The sequence below is a fragment of the Festucalex cinctus genome, chromosome 13, assembly GCF_051991245.1.
Source record: "Festucalex cinctus isolate MCC-2025b chromosome 13, RoL_Fcin_1.0, whole genome shotgun sequence".
In the NCBI taxonomy this organism is placed as follows: domain Eukaryota; kingdom Metazoa; phylum Chordata; class Actinopteri; order Syngnathiformes; family Syngnathidae; genus Festucalex; species Festucalex cinctus.
The window spans coordinates 15,161,485-15,185,082 of NC_135423.1; the positions used below are offsets into that span (position 1 = coordinate 15,161,485).

Here is a 23,598-nt window from a genome sequence, read left to right on the forward strand (position 1 = left end):
ACTGCCGAAATAACATATTTACTCAAATTACCTTTAATAGTAATATTATATCTGATGATTAATACTAAAAACTTTCATTCATGCAAAGACACTATAACATGTGTATGATTTGTCACACTAATTAAGAAACAAAATATCAACATGCAGCACATAATTTTCACAATTCTTTGTCAATATTAACATTTTCAAATGATCACTTCTACTACATTCCTAAAAAATCACAATGTCCCCTCATTGGTCAACTATTTTATTTATTTATTTATTTATTTATTTATTTATTTATTTTAAACTGGCCTGCGGGCTGTTCGCGGGTGCTACCTGGTGCCCGACTGCTTACAACTCAAAATATACACGCACAAAGCCGTACAAATTGGTCAACAATCAGTGTTTGTTCTCAAACATTTCTTTTTGAATTTGCTGTGGACTATCCTTTGTTTTTTTTTTGTGTGTTTTTTTTAACCAATTACTTTTGTTGTCTGACTAAAAAAAAAAAAATTAAAAAAAAGAAGTTTTACTGTACCGAAACAGTTCACCCTCCCTAATACTACAACACCCTCAATCTCACCATTACTCACTGTCTGGGGTCTATGTTGGCAGGAAATTCAAGGGAGAAAAACACTAACATTGTATAATTTAGGTATGTTTTTTTTATATAGCAAGTCATATCATTTTCCAATATTCAACAACTTCTTTATCACGTTGCATGTTTTCCTATTAGTGTGCAGCCCTAATATACACACACACATACATACATACATACATACATACATACATACAAATGTGTTGTTGTTTTTGTTTTTTACTTTTTTCTTTACTTTCTTTATTTACTTTATTTTTTAAGAAACAAGTTGCTACCTTTTGAAGGATGACAACTGTCAATAATTCACATACTCGATATCAGTAAAATTAACTGATTTTCAAAATTAAATTGAGTGTTTTATGTCATTATTTGTTCATGAAAATAGCCCATACATAAATTAAACGTGTTATTTAAAAGCAGGGAGGGGGGAATGAGGCGGGTCCACAAATGACTGGCCAAATGAAAACTTGTGCAGCAATTCTTCTTCTTCCTCCTCCTTTTTTTTTTTTTTTTTTTTTTTTTCTTAAAGTAACAATAGATTAAAAGCGTACTTGTGTTATCTGTTGTCTGGAGGGTTGTTAATGCCAACCAACCGGAGATGTGGCGTGGTTCAATCACATGGTTTGGTTTACTGTCTAACTCGGGGCAAACAGGAAATTAGTTGAGTTTGCAGAAATAAGATTGCCAATTCCGCCACCGTCACTATGGTTCCAGAATAAAACATACAATAAGCAAAGTGCGCATTAAGTTTGCGCATGCGCGAGGGAAAAAACGAGGCTACCAACTACCCTATTCATTTGAATGGCGGAGATTAGAGTGGTGGCGATCTTTGCCTAACTGTACACTATAAAGCTTGCAAGTCAACATCCCCGATATCAGTAAACCACATGCTATGCGTGTTAATAAAAAAAACCAAAAAAACAGCAACTTTCCAGCCGTTGAAACGTTTCTATCAGAGCAGATTCCATAGGATCCAATTCATTTTCAATGACTGTTTGGTAGTTTTGCGCAACCCAGGAGCACAAAGTCGGAAGCACAAGTATTTTTGACGCAGCCCACACGTCGCAAACCGAACCTGAAGCAAACTGTTGTGCAAAAAAAACAGTCCCGCCTCTTCCGTGGCATATACCCCATTTAAACCCCTTTCGTAATTCCAGACATCAGGGGTCACCAATGTGACCACATGAGCAGCCCACAGGCCTATTTTAAACATGTTTTACCAGTGATGATGGGAAATAACACTTTTCTAGGAATGTTGTAGAAGTGATCATTTGAGAATGTAAACAATGGCAGAGATTATTAACATTATTAGTGCTCTTTAATTTGAGAAAATGTGCGCTTTTAGAAGAGTACAGTCTTCCCTCGCTATAACGCGGTTCACTTTTTGCGGTCTTGCTGTATCGCGGATTTTTTTTAAGTGCAATTTTGCATATTTTTTTTACAGTAATATACCCATTTTATAAAATTTATGAAGGTTTGAACATTGTCAAAGTTTGAACAAGAGAGAAATGTGAGAACATGTAAATGCCTCAATGAGAGAAGTGTATAAATTGTGCGGTCAGGGATTTTAGAGCCTTAAAACATTTATAAGAGTTGTAAAACATAAAGCTAACTACTTCGCGGATTTCATTTATTGCGGGTATTTTTTGGAACCTAACCCCAGCGGAAAACGAGGGAACACTGTATGCCAAACTGAGAGCCCTTCATGAATACCCAAGAAGCGCTCAATCTTTTATTTTGAAGGTACAGACCGGAAGTAAATAACTATTTTGCTAACTCTGCTCCTCGCAAAGAGGCGAAGCATCTTGAAGTTTCCCTTTCCCTGCAGCTGCAGTTACTTTTAAACGTCGGCTACATTTGTCACAATGACGACATGAAAAGTTTCGACTTGGCGTGGTGTACAGAAGTCGGCAATGATGGCGTTTCAGTAATGGCTGAACAAACTTAGGAGCCAAACTTTTGTACCTGGAATCTCTCCCACCCAGATTTGAACAGCAGTAACATGGCACACTGCGCTTACAATCCTATTTTGGCATTTATGTGCAGTGTTTGCCTCATCGGCGTGGCCAACAGCTATCTGTCCATACCTTTGAAAATCTATCCGGGGAAGTACAACGTGTCTTCGGCGATGGGTCTGTCTGTCACTCGCCTCGTTGCGCTCGCTCCTGATGGGAAGGGTCTCTCTCTGGCTACCGACCCCAGCGGTCAAGTCAACTTTATGGACATGGTGGGCAACCTGCAAGGGGACTCTGGCAGAGGCTACTACATTGAAATGCTGATTGGCACTCCCCGACAGCAGGTAGTGTTGGTTAAGATGCTTCTGTATTTGATTTCTATTCAAATGTTTTCACTTTATAGCTTGCTTACGTCACCAGGAATTAGTAGGTACTTCCCAAATTCAATTGTGTTATCACAAAGACTCGTTTGAAGATGTAGATGAGCTGCGGATGATCCTGGAAGATTCCTTCCAGGAGTGCATGAAAGCATTTCAAATAAAGTTGGGAAAGAGCGAGTCTCCAAAGATTACAGTATGTAAATTTGGGAGCACGCTGTATGGTGATAAAAAGGCTTAATGCCCATAAATTTCAAAATATTGTAGCAATTGTTTTGATATTTTCATAGGTATAAGTTGACGTGCATAGAGATGTGCATGCGAATTATTGTGACAATTCATAGTATTTTTTTTTATTATTATTATTATTTTTGTCATTAAGCGACGTTTAGCTTTTGTACAGTCATGCTCATAAGTTTACCTACCCCAAGTGTATAGGTATGTAAACTTTCAAGCATAACTTTATTTTGAACTGAGCAACTTGTAGTTGGGAACTATCTTGTAACATCAATCCTGGAATTTTTCTGACACACCTGATTGGCGCTTCATGACTTATGGATGTTTATTTTATCTAGAAAAACAGGTCAAATCGATGGAGAATCTTCAATAAACATTCTATTCTTAAAACCAAAATCCTACCCTTTCTACATTACCATATACTGTAATACAATAGGCCACAACTATTTCCTCTCTAACTTGTTTGTTACCTTGGTGGAACCTGTTCTGTTGTTCCATGATGTGCTTCACGCACCCGCTCTGAAAAAATGAGGAAGTTTGATTCCAGGTCTCTATGAAAATTATATACTGCTTAAAAAAAAGCAACAAAGTGTTCTCTTAATTGTTTTGAGCAGTGGCATTAATATGCTATGTAGGCCTTTGAGCTGTTTATATAAATTCTGAACTTTATGTTGGTGACAACTGACAACCAAGGTATCCAAATGCGCTCTTCACAACAAAAAAAAAAAAAAAAAAAAAAAAAGACAAGAGGTATGAGATATGCTATTCAGAATTATTATATGTATTCACTATTCAGTGGTTATCAAAGAATTTAATCACCACATTGGGGGGTCATGTTTGCGCGTTCCTAAATCAAAATATTTCCAGGTCAGTCACTGTCCAGCACATGCCAAAGCAATAGCCTGACACCATGATTGCTAATTGTAGTGTTGTTACAGTTTGAGGATAGTCGTTTCCGGAAAAGGTGTGATTACAACAATGGCAAAAAGAGAAAAGGAAATATGTCACTTGCAGTATAAAGTTGCCAAAACTAAAACGACAAAAGAAAAACATATGGAGATAACAGGGGTGCTACTTCTCTCTACACGCAAATATTAAAACCTCTGCAAAGGGTTGACCCTGGGCAAAGTTTTTTTTTAAAGTCAGTTGTCAGTGGCCTAAAATTGAGTTTACAACAGAGTTACTGTTTCCATTTTTCACGCTTGAAAACAGGAGTTTTTAAAAACAGAGGGCCTCCACATGCGTGTTAAGCATTGGCATGCACGAGTAGTTCAAAACGGTGAATGTAGAAAGCACAGTGCTGCAATAGAATTTATCTCACCAACATTGTCGATTTAATCGATTTGATTGTCATCAATGCTGTCCGAAAGGAAAAATGAACAAATAAATCAAATCAAATCAAATCCGGGATGTCAAGTAGTTGGTGTGCATGCATGTTATTGAATGTTGATGTTTTTTGGTTTTTTTTATAGATTCATGTGAACAAGGATTGTTCTGTTGATTTACAACAACAGGCATGAAATGGTTATTTTAGTAACCGCTTACTGTGTAAACCATGGTGTACTGAGCTGCCAGCGGTTACTTTGAAAAGTAACTTACTTAAGTGATTACTTGATATTAAGACAACATAACTGATTACTTGCTTTTGGAAGTAATTCAATTAGATAACAAGTTACTTGAATAGTTACATTCAGCACTTGCAAACACCGCCTCAACTTCAAAATGACAACTGGTTTTGCCATACTTTGTTGGAAGTTAGTAGTACTCTGTAAAATCAAGCAATACCACACGACAGGGATCGATGTTTTCCTCATAAGCCTTTTTGAATCCATTATGTGTTTAGCTATTGTTTTCCAAAGTAAAAGCAGATGTTTGTAAATGTCTTATCTTGGAGAGTAATAATAATTACTGTTGACAGGCTGAAATCAGAGGATTTAGGTTAAACAATGACTCAAAATAATTGTCGATTATTTAGATGATTGATTGGTTGTCGATTGATTAATTTTGACACCTCTACATAGGGCAAAAATAAATTACAGTTTCAATTATCACACTCCACAATTACGAATCAGAATAATTGTCAACAAAATGATTAATACTAATTTTGAATTTTTTAAATTTCTTTAAAAAAAAAAAATTAAATTAACAATTAAAAAAAAATCATCCAGAAGGAGCTTGCATAATTACAGTGATTCAAAGATGTATTTATTTATTAATTTGTCTTAATATTTTTTATGTTTAAACATTTTCTTGTTTTGTACCAAAAAAATAAACAATCACCCTAATCATGATTTCAATTATTACCAAAATACTCTTGATTAATATTTTCTTCATGATCGAGCAGCCCTACATCTACATTGGAGTACTCCGATACAACCGCTTGCCAGTAATGAGTTACTTAGTAATGCAATACTGGCATTATTGATTGCCAGGACAAGTGATGTTTTTCTAACTTTTAGCCACTTCCTTCCTGCTGTGTTCCACCGCCTACTTTTTGTGCGTGTGACTTTTGAGGCATATGTTTCCTGAAAAATGTGGCTTCTGAATTTTACAGCCGTTGTGCTGCTCATATTAGGATGTTCCACTGCATTAATCAAACAAATCATTTGTCAAAATACTTGAAGAACAGGACTGTGGTGTGAAACCATAGATTTGAGATTATGTGTCAGAAGGACGTGCTACAGCATTGCTTGGTGCAATGCAAATCTGTGTATGCGGGCACCAAATGATGCACTGAGAACATGGCTACGATGTTACACTCCAGAACTCCGGCTGACACACTAGATGTCGTTTGATAATGTAACACAGCACCATATTGTGTTATTGTTATTCTTCAATGAGTATAACCAGTATGGTGGGATACTGTGGTGTCTGTGGAGTGCATGCAGCAACTGCACTTGGCAGCCTAGAGGTGTGTAGGTAGACGCAACCCCGCTCACATGCGCTCACATGATGTTCGCCTGTGAGAACCACTGTTTCCGAGCAGGCAGCTGACCGGGATTACGAAGCTCCCAAGAGCACTGAGCTGCCCCGCACTTGCACTGAGCAGCCACTCACTCTTGCTCGTTTTCATAATGATTACACAGAAATATGCTCGTGTGGACGACCTCATTTAAACTATTTGATATTTAAAGTGCCTAACGATCACATTAATGTTTAAGTGTGACTAAATGGTCCCAGGCGGATTGGACTATTAAAAATACATAATGCTTGCGGGTGTTGTAGGTTTAACACTTTTTTCTCGTTCTGGGTTTGATAGGCTACTTAAACCATTGGCGAATGATCTCATTAGTAACTTCACACAGTGTTCTCAAATGTCTTAAGTTACACAGATCAGAGCTTTAGAGAGATTTAGCACTTCAGCCGGCAGTGTCGCCGCCCTGCTCTGTCAAACACAGAGCAGCATTTGCTTAAGTGTCGTTTCCACACAACTGTTTTACAGCTGTTTGAATAAAACTTTCACAGCAGAAATACAGTATTTCTTCGGATTGCATTTCTACTGTGAGGTGCAAAAGTGAAAGGCAAAAATTTGTCAGTTCCGTGACCTTTTAGGAGCAGTACAGTATTTGCAGGAGAGTGTGCTAACATTGAAGATACAGTCAGGGATCCCGATCGCCATTTAGTGGTGAACTAATAATTAATTCATTTTTAAAGCCAACTATGTCAACAACGTTGTGAGGAATAAGCGGTTATGAAAATGGATGGATGGATATGCAAAACATTTTGTGTCACATAAATGTACATTTTTAAAAATGTAATCGTAGGTCTATTAATGACTAATTATATTACACCGCTGGAGTCTCACCTTACAAGAGACTGACATGTCTTGCCGCCATCTTCCTGCTATGGATGCACAAAGGACAATTTCGTGAATGTAGTTAGCCCTGGTGGTGCTTGCATCGAGAGTTGGACCCAACGGGTCAACCGCCACTTACCTTCAGGCTCCCGTTGCTTGTTACCTTCTGCTTTGCTCTTCTAAGCTTTTACTAGCTTTTTTTTCCCACGAGCTTCTCCCGCTAGCCGCTCTTGTTAGCTACTCCAGCCTATGACTTCAACTAACTCCCGCTAGCCACTCTTACAGCAGCAAGAATAAAAACAGCAGAGACCTCAGAATGGAACCCTGTGGAACACCATACGTTCCGTTATACAATTCATATTGCACATATTTGTCCAAGCACTTTTGACCGACCACTAATCGTTTGGAGCCTTTTTTTTTTTTGTTTAGATTGTCTAAATCCTCTCATTTCAGGATAAACAGTACTTGTTCACCAATTTCTGGATCCTTCATGATAGAATATTGATTACCTTCTGTGTTTAATCAAAATAAGACATTTACAAGCATCTGTTTTTACTTTGGAAAACAATGACCGAACTGGCAACACCGTACAACATCAATCCCCACCCTCCCCTTTTTTTTTTAACTCTACGAAGACGAAGGGCTAAATAAACACCAATCCCCAATGCTTTTGTAATATATATTAATGCAAAATTGGATGATTGAATAGTCAATAGTTTAATCAATTCTAAAAAGATTCAATAGTGACAGCACTATGCCTAAGTGATAAAGTCCACTTTTCACAGACGTCTGACCGGAACCACGTTAAAGTGGGTAACTAATCTAGCTAAACAGAACTGGAACAAAAAATGAATTAACTTCAGTTACAGTGTACATCAGCCAAGATTGTAATTTGCCACAACAGAAACGGTGCAAGTTTCACAAAAACGTCCCCGTGATTTCACAATATTGGGTTAAATGATCATCGCTGTGAACATGAAATGATTATGTGATTACACTGCTGCAGTGTTAAATGAGGCAGTGTCTAAACGAGCCCCTAATTGCCGCATCTGTTAGCATGTGGCAGAGACACGGGGCGAGGTGTCGGCTGGAGAGCTTCGCATCTGCTAATTGCTACAAACAGGTGTCAGATGCACATTGTCGCCACAGACGCCACCAATTAGACAGTGAGAGATCAACTGCGTGTGACTACAGGCCGCTTCAGCGTCACAGTGGGAGTATTTGCCTGAGGCGCAGCAGCCAAGCTGAGGGAGCAAAGTGCGACTCGAGAATAGAGGAAGGTTACGACAAGGACATACCCAACTCACCCTTTCTCTCCCCTTGACGTCAAGCTTCACATGTTTTTCAATCAGGCTTGTTTGACCGGTTCAGGTCTATGATTGTGACGCCATCCAAAAATCACAGTTGGTATTTTACATGGCACGGTTACAGCATGCGGACCAGTGCCAGTACAGTGAGAAGGAAGTGATATGAAACACATTGCTGATAACATCCTACGTCAAGGAGGTTGTTGTCAGTGCCAGCCAGGACATTGGGTGAAGACTGGACAAAACGTGTACCCAGGAAAAATTAACATTTAAGAAAGTTTAAAACATAGCAAGAAACTGTTTTTTGTTAGTTAGTTTTTTCATGAATCATCGTCATTGGTCTTGCTGATTGAACTATCTCTTAATTATCCTTTGTTTTGTTTTCAATACAGGCTATGAATAACAAGGTTATTAATAGCAAGGCAATAGTTATCGTTCTCATCTGAAGTGCAGAAAAAGACAATGTGAGGAAGTAGTTGAGAATGTTCAGTTGTCAACTTCATTAAAGTACTGTTGGTGAATGCAAACTGATTCTGAAGGCCACCTGTCACAGCAAATGCACTTCTCTTGTTTGTTGAACATGTTTCAGGCTTCAGGTTTAATCCCAAAAAAGTTCAAGGCGTGCAGCCTCCCTATTTATGTCTCTGATGGGTGTGTCACAATGTTGTTGTTGTTGTTGTCTTCTAGCATGGCTAGTCAACAACTGTCCTGCATGCCAACTTGCTGTTCCCTTGTCTGGTTGCAGTACAACTCGGTAGGGTCAAACTTCTTGTGAATGAAGCAATCTTTGAGGGGAGGTATGGCAAGCCAAAGGTGATGCCTGAAGATGCTTTGCTTAGAGGAAGATTTTCTAATTTGTCCACTTGCCTCATTTCAACCATTGCTGTTTTTAGTCTTTTCTCACTGCAATAAAGTGAACATATCAGTACTTTGTCATACTCTTATGAAAATATTAGGAGGGAAAGTGTATTGTTGTATATGGAATTAATACATGGCTTTATCTTTTTTCTTCTGAGGTATGGGGAAAACCAGTACTGACTGAAAGGATTACCTCGGCAAAAGAGAAGTGCTCACTATCACAGGTTTAGACTAGTCTGTGAACAATGTTTGAGAGAAATGGTGATTTATGTGGAAGAAGTTTTAGATCTTTGAGTTCATCTCATAAGAACTGGGAACAAAAACAAAAGCGTTGCGTTTATATTTTTGTTAAGTATACCAGTAATTCTATTGAAAGAAAGCGTCTTGTTGAGTTTGGTGTGTAATTCCACTGTCGACCACTGGGTGGTGGCACACTGTTTGGTTTGACACAGTGCAAATATGAAAGAAGAAGAATGAAAACAGGAAGTTGTATATGCCTCCCTAGTAGCACTGATGAAAAGTTGTGCCCCCTTCAGCGTTTAAGTTGCCCATCCCTGATTTATGTACATTTGCAAAAGTTTTTTTTTTCATGTTGTCATTATGGGGTGTTGTATGTAGAATCTTGAGGGTAAAGAAATGAATGTTTTCCATTTTGGTATGAGAGGCTGTAACATAACAAAATGCGGAAAAAGGAAACGCTGTAAATACTTTCCGTATGCACTCTATGGGGACAATATTGGATTGTGACTTCCTCCACCATTCCCACCACTTATATGAACATCATATATCAATCAGTATGTTCCAAAGAAAAGAATGCGACCGGGCAGTAGAAGCAATTCCTGTAAAAAGAAATATCACTTTTTTTAATGCTGTACTCTGCATGTGAAATTTTTGTGAGGGGAAAAAAAAACAACACAAAATACTTGCAGTAGGTTGTTGACATTTTCAGATACCATAATCACGGCCATAAATGAGGGTTGGGAACAGATCGGTTTTTGAACTTGTTTTTTCTGGCATAAGATCAGTCAAGAGTCCCTGCAAAAAAGACCGCTTTGCGGTTAAAGCCTCAGGTGGCCGCGAGGTATTAGGTTAATGACCCCGTCAGGGTAAGGGACATTTACACAAGGGTGTTAATGTGGCCTCCATTTACTAGTGAAGGTTAAAGACATCACTGGCAAATTATTTCCTGCTCATTAATTTGATGCCTTTAAGACTGCATTATCTCAACTGCAGTTAGCGTTAGCCGGTTACGATGGCGTGCATGACGCATACCGGGAGACTGGACAGGTCATGCTCTCATGCTGGAGCCTGCAGGCTGTTATGCTTACGTTGCAGATGAATTCGTACAAGCTGCATGGTCGTTCTTCCACTCGTTGGCTTTATCATATGAAATAATAGTTTACCTAGCACGACCATCTGTATAAAGAAATATTTAACCTGTACAAATTAGGGTGGGGCAGTGTTGTAAGCCAAAAGCTAATGTTTGTTAATAGCAGCTCCTACTTGGTGTCTTTCAGTTGAACATCCTGGTGGATACCGGCAGCAGTAACTTTGCAGTGGCTGCAGCTGCACACCCTTTTATTACACGCTACTTCAACACTGCACTGTGAGTAGGTGCAACATGTCTAAAAATGTTGTTTGACTACTAGGTTTGATTAAGAAGGTATGAATGTAGTAAGTTGACCTAACACACAAATCTCATTCACAATTTTGTTGTGATGTCACCACTATGTCATTCATATTTATACTATGAGTATAGGAATTTTCGGACTATCACAAAGTTTGTTTTAATTTGGCTCCTGCCTGCGTGTAGCTCCAGTTCCTTCAGGTCAGACGGCCAAACTGTATCAGTGAAGTACACCCAGGGAAACTGGCTGGGTGAACTTGGCGTTGACCTCATCTCCATCCCCAATGGGCCAAATGGCACCATCAGTGTCAACATAGCTGCCATCTTGTCATCTGAAGGCTTCTTCCTACCTGGGATCAACTGGCAGGGCATCCTCGGACTAGCCTATCCCATGCTGGCTCGGGTAAGCAAATAAGATGCACTGCTTCTCAAATTATCAGGAAAAAAAATGTCACTCCCACTTTTGAGGCACAAAAAGAAAGTCATATACATATAGATTCATGTTACTCTAAATCGTACTTTTCAATGTACATCCAAAATACATCTGTCCCTGACATTCAGGTCAGCTGCACATTACGACGTTGGGAAATGAATCAGTCATGATCCACTTTAATGCAATTTGAAATAGATGTGATAAGATAATGCGTTTCTAATCATGATTAGAAAGGCCCCGCATTCATGGTGCGAGGAAAAAATGTTCGCAATGATATTTGGAATGGTTTTGATGAATAAGAATGTTTGAGGACTGCCATATCACGTATTTTGGGACGCATCCATCCCCAAAAATACTTACATGTTTATATCGAGAAATGTCAAGAAAACATTTAAAAAAAATAAAAAATAAATGCACTTCAACAATTCTTGAAGCATTGGTCAAGCCAAATAGTTTTTTTTTTTTTTTTTAGGTAGCCCATAGACATTCTCTCTGAATATAGTTACTGTATTTCATTCCATATAACTTTTGTTCTCATTGTGATTAAATCAACGGGAATTTAACAATGTACAATTTAGATAACTTTCCAAAAAGCTCAAAAATCTTGACGAAACGAATAATGCACAGATACAAGTCTAAGTCTAAGCGATAAAAGAGATATAAAGTGTCATCATCATATACAGTCAATGACTGAATTGTGTACCAAACTCTTAAATCATGTTAGTTCACATAACATCCAATGATTTTTGTCTGGTTTATTTCCACAAGGCCTGATAATCACTTAATTTGACCTTTTATCCTCAGCGCTGGGTTGAATAATTCAAAATGGCATTATATAACCAAGTAAGGCGTACCAATCCAGTACAGCTAAGGTACTGTATTCTCTTGGCTGGAATGTGATTATCAGCAAGCTCAAAGCTTGGTTGAAGGGCAGTAGCTACAAAACATTTGTAATCATTTTTTGCTCATATTTGACTCATCTTTATGTTTTTTGTTTGTAAAACTTTTTCTCAATCTCATGTTGGACATGGACATATGTTTCCCTAATAGAATAAATACATCAAAAGACACAAACTAGGTTAAATTGAGCTATCTTAAGTTATTGGAATCAGATTGTTTTGTTGAAGAACATTCATAATACATATGTTGTACATTTACTGTAGCTTACAAAAATGGAAGAATACCCGGTGTGGTCGTCTACCACCGTTGTTTTGTAATTTAGCCTGGTAAAATTCTCTGGAAGCTCGAGTATGCTTTGTGACTGCTGCAATGAGTAACCTCTGTGGTGAAATGATACTGACACACAATTATATTTGTCATTATTTACATTCCACGTAAAAGTAAGTATTAATATTTTAGCCGTGCAAAAAATGTATAAAAATAAACCGTGTGTAACTAACAATGAAATTCAAGGAATTTGAATGGATTATTTTTGCTGTGATCAATTAAGCTATGTAGAGGATTTGTTACATCTTATTTCCTATCCATAACACTTCCTTGTGTCCACATCTAATGGGAAGTAGCTCTCAAATAATGCAACCATTGTATTATGACATTTAAATGTTTGGCAAATTTCCTGGTTCAGAAAGGAAAATAAAAGCATAGATTGCAACAGCTAAAAGTACCTCGACCAGCACAAATGAGTGATTGTGTTTGCTTTTTCTTTTGTCAATCAGCCAGATTCATCCGTGGAACCCTTCTTCGATTCTGTGGTGAAACAACTCGCTATTCCTGATGTCTTTTCCCTCCAGATGTGCGGGACTGGAATGTCGTCCAGCAGCGTAGTCGATCCTCCGGGTGGTAGTCTTGTGAGTAGTCAGCAGGTGCTGCGCACAGAGGAATTTGATTTTGAAATAATAATACATCATAGGGATGGATTGTAAAGGCCAAATTTTTTTCTCCCCCCCCCCCCGGTCTATTCTTCATAGTCTAGCCACAATTTCAGCAGTGCATATCCATTGATATTTTCTGCATCTAATAACAAGAGAAGATGGAGGAAATGGATGTGTTGCTGTGGCAATGATTCAAGGTCTAATTGACTGTTTTTGCTGTTGTGTGTTTTAGATCATGGGTGGGGCTGAACCAACTTTGTATCGGGGGTCAGTCTGGTACACCCCTATAGTTGAGGAATGGTACTACCAAGTAGAGGTTTTAAAGCTGGAGGTTGGTGACCAGAACCTGGACCTTGACTGCAGAGAGGTAATTGTTGGATTCAATCAGTCGAGTCAACACCACCACTTTTTGTTTTTTTAGACCGATACCAGTACAAGTACTCTTGAGTAGTCACTGATACTAATATGTATAAAGTACTGATACCACAAGTACTTTTGAAACATAACATTTCCGCCCCTAAAACAATGACGTATATCCCAACATAGCATTTTTCATTAAAGGGAAAGTCAACCCATTTATTATTATTTTTATTTTTCGTCACATGGAAGGCTCAGTGAACGGGGTGAGGTGTATTTTATTTTATTTTTTTTCTGGGGTCAATAATATCTTCTATGCAGCCCCATTAGCAATGAGTTAGTGGAATGTGAGTTATGAAGCAAAAATCCAGCCATTATTATCCATCTCTGGGGGCGGCCATTTTGCCACTTGCACTGAAGATGACGTCAATGTTGCTCAGTGCTCAGGCAACAACCAATCATAGCTCACCTGTTTTCTGAAACTGTGCTGTGATTGGTTGTTACCTGAGACCTGAGCAACTGTGATGTCATCTTTAGTCGACAGCAAGTGGCAAAATGGCCGCCCCCTTGAGATGGATAATAATGGCTGGATTTTTGCTTCATAACTCATATTCCAAAAATATCATGTTTAGACTAGTGAGGTCACACTTAACATTGTTATTAGAAATCTTTAGGGTTGACTTCCACTTTAAGAAGGAATTAAACTAATGGGAATTTTCTGTACTGTCTGATTTCTAGTTCATGATCATAAATAGCCACAAGAGGGCAGCCAATCACTATCGCAAGTACTGATACCTTGAAATAAGGCCATGTATTGGACTGATACCTGGTATGGTAAAACTAACTTCAGAATATCATCTTTTAATATGAAAACAACACAAAGTATATGTCCAAATCAGCCTCACCAGAAGAAAATGAAAGTGACTTGGCCAGAACCCAGACCAAAGTCTAGTTGAAAAGGTGTGGACTAGCTCAAGAAGGTTGTCCTTGCATTTTGACGAATTTGGAGTTTTGCTTATGGTGTCTGGGGCCGAAATTCATACCAGCATGAGCTTCTGTAAATCATGTTGCTCATCTGAAGAAAGAAATTGAACCGACATTGTTTTTTTTTTGTTTTCTAAACGAAGGTCCTCCTTAGGAGTGCGCCAAACTGACAAGCTGCACTTCCCTGTCTCGCCTTTTCATTTCAGTATAACATGGATAAAGCTATCGTTGACAGCGGCACGACGCTGCTGCGCCTTCCCGTCAACGTCTTCAACGCGGTGGTGGACGCCATCACACGCAGCTCTCTGGTACGCCGACAGAAAATGATGAAACACGTTGTCAGTGCAGAGATGGAGGGGAGGCCGGCACTGTCACTCTTCAAGGATGCACTTTCTTACAACATAGAATATGCTTGGGGGGGGGTCTTACACTACGTTATAGCTTCATGTTTTTATTTACAAACATTACCTGCATACATCAATTGAGATTTGTTTTCTTTCTTTCAGATCCAGGAGTTTTCGTCAGGGTTCTGGGCTGGGACCAAGTTGGCATGCTGGATGAGGGGAGATACCCCCTGGAGATTTTTCCCCAAGCTCTCCATCTACTTGAGGGACACCAACAGCAGCGAGTCCTTCCGCATCGCCATCCTCCCTCAGGTGACACAAATGCAAGCACCTCAAAAGATTCCTCACCAGTCTATCGTCATCTTAATGTATTTATTTTGCGTAGCTTTACATCCAGCCAATCACAGACGTGGATGGCACGCTGGACTGCTACCGCTTCGGCGTGTCTTCATCCGCTAACGGCCTTGTGATAGGAGCGACTGTTATGGAGGGTTTCTACGTGGTGTTCGATCGGGCGCAGCGCAGGTTGGGCTTTGCTCTCAGCAACTGTGCAGGTGAGCAAGTGTGGAAAGAAAATCAGTCCCGTGGTCCAAACATACCACATGGTGCCCCCGAAAGTCGCTGCTGCATGTAACAAGATTTTACAAAATATACACACATGAAATAGAATTATGTTAATATATTCAGTATTATCGATGTACTAGCATGGCACATTTTCCCTTGGAAGTATTTTATTAACCTTGCAAAAGCGCATTACATCTCTTGGGCATGGCGCTCTTTAGGTCACCCCACACAACAATGAGTGAATTGATATAAGAATGGTAGTAAATATTTATGGACAATGAAATGAAAAAAAAAAATCTGTATTTATACTCTACACCAGATGTCAATGACGTTTTTAAACATGAAGAGCTGCTACTTGGGTAAGGATTAATGCGAAGGGCTACCAGTTTGTTACACACTTTTGAAATGACAAATTTACTCAAATAATGTTTATTATTATTATGTTATCAATAATAATAATGATATTCACTTATTTGAAGGCACCAATCATATTAATGCTAATAATAAAAAATAAATATCAATCTGCAACACTTTAAAAAATAAATCTGACATTTGTGTATTAATTTATTTATTTATTATTTGCAATGTTGAAGTGGGTATTTTACAGGGGCTTATTAATTAAAAAAAAAACAAAAAAAAACACACATTTACATGTTTACCATTATCCAGGCAGTATCTAGCGGTTATTAAAACAACAAAACTGTGATTTCAATGACTGATGCATTTCATACACAAAATAATTCAGTGCTCAACATACTGTAATTAAAAGTACAGCATTTAAAAGCAGTAACAGAGATTTAAAAGCAAAATAATGAAATTTTATGGTATTTACTAAATTATAAGCCACATTTTACTGCTTCAATGATGCGCCTTTTTCCAATCACGCTGCCAAATCATATTTATTGTTTTTGTTTGTTTGTTTGTTTTTTTGCAGCACAAACTATTTTGCTGTGTACTTTGAGGTGTTTTTCCACTTGGGTTTATTCGCTGTGGTTGTCAGATTTTATTTTCTTTCTAATCTGCCCTCCCTAAATGTGTGGTATGGAGTTTGGTAGATAGTTAACATTTCTCCAAATCAGTGGCTAAGTGTTCTTGCCTCAAGCTGTTTATTGGTCACCATAAATCACTGCAATTATGCATCCTGATACGGTACGGTACATATATTTTCAGAGACAGAATAACTTTACTTTTTTTTTTTTTCAAACCATAATTATTAAAAAAAAAAAGAAGAAGAAAAAGATCCAAGCCCCTTACACAACGGCCATCCTTTGTCAAAGGGTCAAAGGTGACGTGGGATGGTGTGCGTGCGTGCGTTGAAGTCGACCCACTTAACTCATTTGCTGCCTTTGACAAATGTATTTGTCAGACAAAAAAAAAACTAACCGACCAAAAAAAACTAACAATCACTGCCAATAATGAATTAACTCCTTTTGTAAGAAGTATAAGTGCAACGTTTAACACCTGAAATATTTTTTGAGTGCATTATTTTCTGATTTGAAGTGGAGTTTCTCTCTTAGATGTTTATGCAGTTTAGCTTACTAATGTGTCAGCTCTACATTGTTGTTGCAACTTTGTTTCCCCCCCAAAATGTTTCAAAATCGGCACTATAGCGATATAGGGTTCACTGTATTGTGATATTTTTCCAGTGAGCGGCGGTGTGGCTCTATCCGAAATCGACGGCCCCTTCTCCTCGGCGGACGTGGCGTCGGACTGCTCCGGCCGAGCGCTGAAGGAGCCTCTCCTTTGGGTGATCTCCTACTCGCTCATGGCCTTGTGCGCCATCATCCTCATCATCCTGCTGCTGCTGCTGGTCCTGCCCTGCCGATGGCGGGGCTACTCCGGGGAGATTACCGACCAGTCCTCTCTGGTGCGGCACCGTATCAAGTGACTGAGAGGGAAAGCGCGGGCGAGGGGGGCGAACGGGCGGAGCGCAAGGGAGCGAAACGCCAACGGCGAGGTAGAAAAAGGGGTGGGGCTGCACAAGAAGGATGACGTGGAAGCGATCACCTCTGAGAAGGAAAATCCTTCCGATAAACTCTCAAAAGACACACTCGGTGGTGCACAATGAACGTGTGGTTTGTGTTGTAATTCTTGGTTGTTCAGCAGAAGTGCTTTTCTTGAACAAAACATTTGGCAAACAAACCAAAATCATTTTTGGTGCATGTCTGTTAAAATGTGCCTTTTCGCTTATTTGGTGAAATGCGTGTCAGGAAAAGCTGCTCGGACAATTACTGATACTTGTGTAAAACTGGAGGTGAAATGTCATGTTTACATTGCTTGGAGTGCCTTTGGAAAACTCTTACTCAGTGATTGTGTACTTGTATACAACACTGACCGCAAATTCTACAATCAAGCGGGTTCACGTAGTGTTCAGGAAGTGTGTCAAGACTGTGCCAAAATATTAGATTTTTTTTTTTTTTTTTTCTCGACCTGAAATGGCACAAAATGGGGAGTTTCACCTTCCTATGGTTTGCACTTGTAAAGCCCAAATTGACATCTGGGATTTATAGTCAATGCTGTGTTGTTCTGTTTTACTACTTGTGTCTATGTTATATAGAAATCGATTTGAATGTGACTTTAATATTGTTTCTGAATTCTGGCACATGCTGTGCATTTGCAAGTCAAGCACAAACAAGGCTGCACGGCCTAATAGATGGGCTTTAGCTTCCTTTAAAACTTAAATGTGGTATCTAACGCCATCCAGTGGAAAATATTGCTATTGCAAGTAACTGAAGCCAAAGCCACTACTACTGACATATTTAAGTTCTGTTAAGTGTATTTTTAGGTACTAGAATTGTTGCAAATAAAGAATTTTCTGGCGACATTGATGATTTGATTTGAACATAGTGCTTCAGTGTGATGAAATGAAACGACTCTAAAGCCACTTCACATGAATTTTACATATCTATTCACATCTAAATGTATCTTAAATTGAAATGTGAATATATAGCTTTAACAGATTGAGATTATGGCTGCCCCAACCCCCCGTGTTAAATTGTAGGCTTGAGAAAATAGAGAGAATAATTCTGTATTAATTTAAATACAAATGCAAAACGATTTATGTTAAAAACATTTGCATTTTCACCAACTGCAAACATCTTGGATCAGTGGTGGTCAAGTCTTCAGTCATCTTGATTTTTCTGTAAGTACATGGAGTTATGTGATCATGAAAGTTGGCCATCAAAGCATAATTGGCTTATGTTGATTTTATTTTTTAAGGATGGAATATGATCAAGAATGATTATGCTTTTGCATCAGTGTATAAACCAATCTCTAAACATAGTTACCTTCATCTGGTGGTATATCCAGTCCAGAAAATAGGTGATGTTGCTATAAACACCTGGTTTGTTCAGGTTAGTGCAACTTTCTGGCCTTATGTTGTCCCCAACAAGCCACCATAAGCCGTCCCTGTGCGACACCAGCGGCCCACCGCTGTCAGTCTGAAAAGAAATGTCAAAATTCACATTATCTGATACGTTATCATTAATTATGGATCATCATCACTGAGATTTGTTCATTTATTGCGTTCTGTTTTTTCAGATTTTTTTTTTTTTTTTTAATAGATGTGTTGGTCTCTGTTTTTCAGTTTTATTAATGGAATTTATTTGTCCGGTTTTTCAGAATATTTTTTTTTTTTAAGATTTTTTTTTCCCCACTTTTCGAAATAATTGAAAAATGTTTTTTATGGATTTTTTCCCCCCAAGATTTTTAGAGTATTTTTTTTCAGATTAAAAAAACAAAACAAAACATTTTTTTCAGGATTTATACAGATTTTTTTTTAATGACAAGAACAAGTTAAAAAAAAAAAAAAAAAAAAAAAAAAAGCTCTATCGGTTAGTTATTTTGCATTCTGTTAATGATATACAGTGTTAGTGTTAGTTTCTGTTTTTCAGGGGGGTTTTTTTTAAATGGAATTTATTTGTCCGGTTTTTCAGAACATTTTTTCTTTTAGATTTTTTCCCCCACTTTTCGAAATAATTAAAAAATGTTTTTTAGGGATTTTTTCCCCAAGATTTTTAGAGTATTTTTTTTTCAGATTTAAGGAAAACAAATCCATTTTTTTTTCAAGATTTATATAGATTTTTTTTAATGACAAGAACAAGTTTAAAAAAAAAAAAAGCTCACAATCGGTTAGTTATTTTGCATCCTGTTAATGATGTAGATTATTTAAAATGACTGACGTATCAAAACTATTGATATTTTGACTTCAATTTTATACTGGAAAGGTTTTGTATAAGCGATAGTGATATTACTTTGTAAAAGGAAGGACCACCAGTGTGTGACATGTCAACTGTAAATATTATGTCATAGCACTTACTTTACATGCATCCGATCCAGTCTGCAGCCCTGTGGCGCACAGCATTTCCTTCGATATTTGTCCACTGTAAGCAGTGGCGCTGTTGCATCCCGCAGCATCCATGAGGGAGACCTGAGCCTCAACCAGGTATGGAGAGTCTGAGACACAAATGCAATTATGTCAACTTCACTTCACATCGTCTCATCTTGAGCTAAACACATCTTGAAAAAACAAGTCATTTGTATCATTTATAGTTTGTGAATTTTCCCTTAAATTAAGACATGTTGTGTAACCCCTCACCTCCATCGACTGAAACACCATATCCTGTTGTCCAGCCATTTAGTGGGGCCGAGATGTTTAGGCCAACATTTGGCAGACACACGGGACCAACATTACTGGAAGCTACCAAGGCAAATCGATAGTTATATCAAAAATACATAATTTAAGATTCATCTATTTGATTTAAGTGCAGATTTTATTTGAAAGAGTTTTTTTATTTGTAGATACGAGACACTGACTAACCCTAACTAACCCTTGTGAATAATTTTTAAAGTCTTGTGTTTTAATGTAGTCAATGTTCTTTTGGTAATTTTTGTAAGCTACTTTAGTTTTCTTTGTAGAATCTGGCTAGATGGAAACAATCATACACTGTAATTTACTCTGGGTAGATTATTGACGCTCGTGTTTAACTCATTTACTCCCAATAACGTATAAATACGTTTTTTTTTATGTTCTAAGTGTCCCAAAGACGTATTTATACGTTTTTTTGGTTTGTTTTTTTTATGCTAGAGCATACAGAAGGCTTTGATGCAGTCTCTCAACTGCAAAGAACAGTTGCAGAAATGGTAGTTATTACACAAACGGCCAGCAGGTGGCAGCAGAGCAAAGGAGATCAACCAGGGCCATGTAGAAAAAGAGCTCAATTACTTACAATTTTAAATATATTTGTGAAAACTGATGAAACTTAGCTCTCTTCTAATGCTAATTGCTGCAAAACGGAAACATATATAAACATACTTTTTTTCCTGATGAAAGAAGATACTTTAATCTTTCTTTTGGTAGGTTCCATGCTTTTATAGCAATTGAACACAATATTCTGTGGGCCTTGCAAAATCAGTCAAAATCCAGTAAAACAGCCGGGAGCGAACGGGACTGCTTCTGTGAAAATGGCTGGGAGTGAATGAGTTAATATAGTTTGGCATATACAGCAGAGAAAGCGAGATGAGCTTTCCTATTTTGTACCTGCGAAATTCAGAGGTTTACTGAGCCTCATCAGAGCAATGTCATTCCTGTAAGTAACTCTGTCGAAGCCCTCATGAGCAATGACACGGCGCACAGTGTGAGTGGGGTTAAAGAGAACATCCAAAGGTTCCACAATCCCCGCATACACTGACCAGTCTCCAGGATTAGACGTCCTGCAAGGCAGACGCAACACAGACGAGCAGATTTAAGGATAGCCTAAAATGGACAATACAGAAACTCCGGCCTGTGAAGAGTCAGTACGCACATCACCGCACAATGGGCTGCTGTGACAATCCAGTAGGGGGAAATGATAGCACCTCCACACCGGTGTGAGCCGGCAAGCCGCAGGCTGACCTGCCATGGCCAGGCCCCGAGGGAGGCCTGCTGCCCCCTAGAGGCCCTGCTGGAGTTTGCTCCTCCTGTGCAATCTGAAGAGAGGAAGACAGCTGCGAATCAATTACAGTGGTGGTAGGAAAAGTCCTCGAGGGCCGGAGTCCTGCAGGTTTTGCGTGTTTCCCTTCTCCAGCACAGCTGATACATGATTAGCTCATCAGCAAGCTCTGCATAAGTCTGATAATGAGCCTGTTGATTGGAATCAGCTTATGTTGGAAGAGGGAAACCTCGTGGCCCACCCCTGAATTACAGTGTTCCCTCAATTATTGCGGGTGTTACGTTCTAATAACTACCCCCGATAATGGAAATCCGAGTTAATAAAAAAAATAATAAATAAAAAAAATAATAAATACCGTTAATTATATATATTTTTTTATTTATTATATATACTTTTTTTAGTTTTAGCATGATTTTTAATTTATTATAAATGCTTTTTCATTCAACATATATGTTCTTTTTTCGTTTATATTCATTTTTTCCATTAAAAGTACCGGTACGTTTTTATTTATTTATTTATTTATTTATTATTACAGTATACATATAGTATATATTTTTTCATTTTATTATGTTTTTTTCGTTTCGGTATGATTTTTAGTTTATTATAAATGCTTTTTCATTCATCATTATTTATTTTTTCCATTAAAAGTATGTTGTTGTTTTTCTAATTTACTTGTTATACAGGATATATTTTCCATCTCCGGAATGCAACGTTGTGGAGGAACAAAATCTGCAGATGCCCGTATGTCCCCGGTTGGATGCAGGTTTCGAGATACGGCCCCGCAAAGACAAAAAAAAAAAAAAAGAATAAACCAAAAAGCACGCTGTAAAACAAAATCCGTGAAACAGTGAGGCAGCGAAAGATGAACCCGCAATAAATGAGGGAACACTGTATATACAACATTTTAATGACAAGTGTTAGAAGCTCTACCTGTACATCGCAGTGTCACCACAGTGTTGTTCGGGCAGTAATTGCTGCAGAAGAAAGAAAATAAGAACTGAGATGAGGTTTATGTTTGGAAGTTTCACACTCTACCAACCTGAGAGCAAGCTGTTGCACTATGGGTTCATGAGGGTTTGGGTCAGATTTCACCATCAAAAACGCATCGTCAGATTGTGCCTCATGCAGGCCTGATGTAACCCTTGTGCTCCTGCCAAGCACATTACAGGACACACAACATGATGTAAACGCATCCCCGGAAAGCCAAACAACGCACAAGACATCCTCTTACCCGCTGTATCCAATGTCCCGGCAGCTTGCTTGACCCAGTTGGGTTGTCCACCCCTGAGAACAAACAGTCCTCCATTGTTTGGTCTGAGTTGAGAAGATCTGAAGCAGGAAACTGGAGCCATGAAACCTCACTGACCACAAAAAAAAAAAAAAAAGCAATACTAAACATTGGAATGAATAACATTTTAGAAAAAGTCTCTCATTTGAAGCCATTCAATAGACAACATTATTTACCACAATGAGCTTCATCCTGGCCCGCTGGACAGTCCACCACCCCATCACACCACTGGGACTCCCATACGCAACCTGTATTGCCACCGCACGCTATTCCATGCACACAGGTGGAGGAATCTGCCAAACAGAACAGACTTGCAATCATCAGTTGAATGTTTCATCCACTTGATGGGAGGAGGAGCACACAAGGACGGACTTACAGTAATAGGCCAGGAGGATGCCCACCAGCAGCATGAGGAGCAACAAGCAGATCCCAGAAACCGCACTACACTTAATGCACCTCTCTTTGAAATCTCTCACAAACAAAACATAGTATGATTAGTAGCTGTCAAATGATTAAAATTTTTAATCTGATTAATCACACGTTTAACTTTGGATTAATCACGATTAATCAGCTAAATTACTCGTATTTGCGTAATATAAAATAAATTCAAAATACCATAATATTTTGACATTAACGCATTTTATTATCTGAATGTCATTTGCAAACATTGATTAAATGCATGTACGCAATTGCATGCATGCGTGTATTGCTCAAAACGTAACAGCATCATATCAATTGGGTGCAATTCAGCAATTAATTAAACGCAAATTACTTTTGTTTTATCTAAAGTCCCGTCGGGGTGTTTTTGAAAGCGAAATTTACCACCGAGCACACCAACTGGAGTCACTCCGCTCATTTTGGAACAACAGGCATAGGAAATGCCGTGCAATGACCTCACCACTGACCTGCGCAGCCTTCAATGTAACCATCCGCGGTTACGTTCAAGGCTCAAGTGCTGTCCAAAAAAATTGTGCGATTAATCTGCGTTAATATGTGATTAATTTAACTTTTTTCTGTGATTAATTAATCTATTAACGCTTTAACTTTGACAGCCCTAATGATTAGTAAAAATGCAACAATTTTAGAATTTGATGTAACTGTTCAATTATTTTGTCTTTTTTGTGTTCCT

The 23,598-nt window shown here is 38.3% G+C and overlaps 2 protein-coding genes across 2 annotated transcripts; one reads left to right on the plus strand and one right to left on the minus strand.

Moving 5' to 3' along the window:
* Positions 1–2,351: 2,351 nt before the first annotated feature.
* Positions 2,352–18,075, plus strand: bace2 (beta-secretase 2). The gene is made up of 9 exons (XM_077541836.1): positions 2,352–2,879; positions 10,628–10,716; positions 10,924–11,140; positions 12,847–12,978; positions 13,235–13,369; positions 14,550–14,651; positions 14,850–14,999; positions 15,073–15,241; positions 16,898–18,075. The coding sequence occupies exons 1-9, from the start codon at positions 2,583–2,585 to the stop codon at positions 17,137–17,139; spliced, it is 1,533 nt and encodes a 510-aa protein (XP_077397962.1). The 5' UTR covers positions 2,352–2,582; the 3' UTR covers positions 17,140–18,075.
* A 285-nt stretch (positions 18,076–18,360) lies between these two features.
* LOC144033564 (transmembrane protease serine 2-like) lies at positions 18,361–22,790 on the minus strand. The gene is made up of 10 exons (XM_077541747.1): positions 22,646–22,790; positions 22,413–22,542; positions 22,221–22,331; positions 22,112–22,155; positions 21,056–21,218; positions 20,791–20,963; positions 19,849–19,950; positions 19,570–19,706; positions 18,539–18,691; positions 18,361–18,391 (listed from the first exon to the last, which is right to left on the minus strand). Exons 1-10 carry the CDS (start codon positions 22,788–22,790, stop codon positions 18,374–18,376), a joined length of 1,176 nt encoding a protein of 391 aa, XP_077397873.1. The 3' UTR covers positions 18,361–18,373.
* Positions 22,791–23,598: the final 808 nt, after the last annotated feature.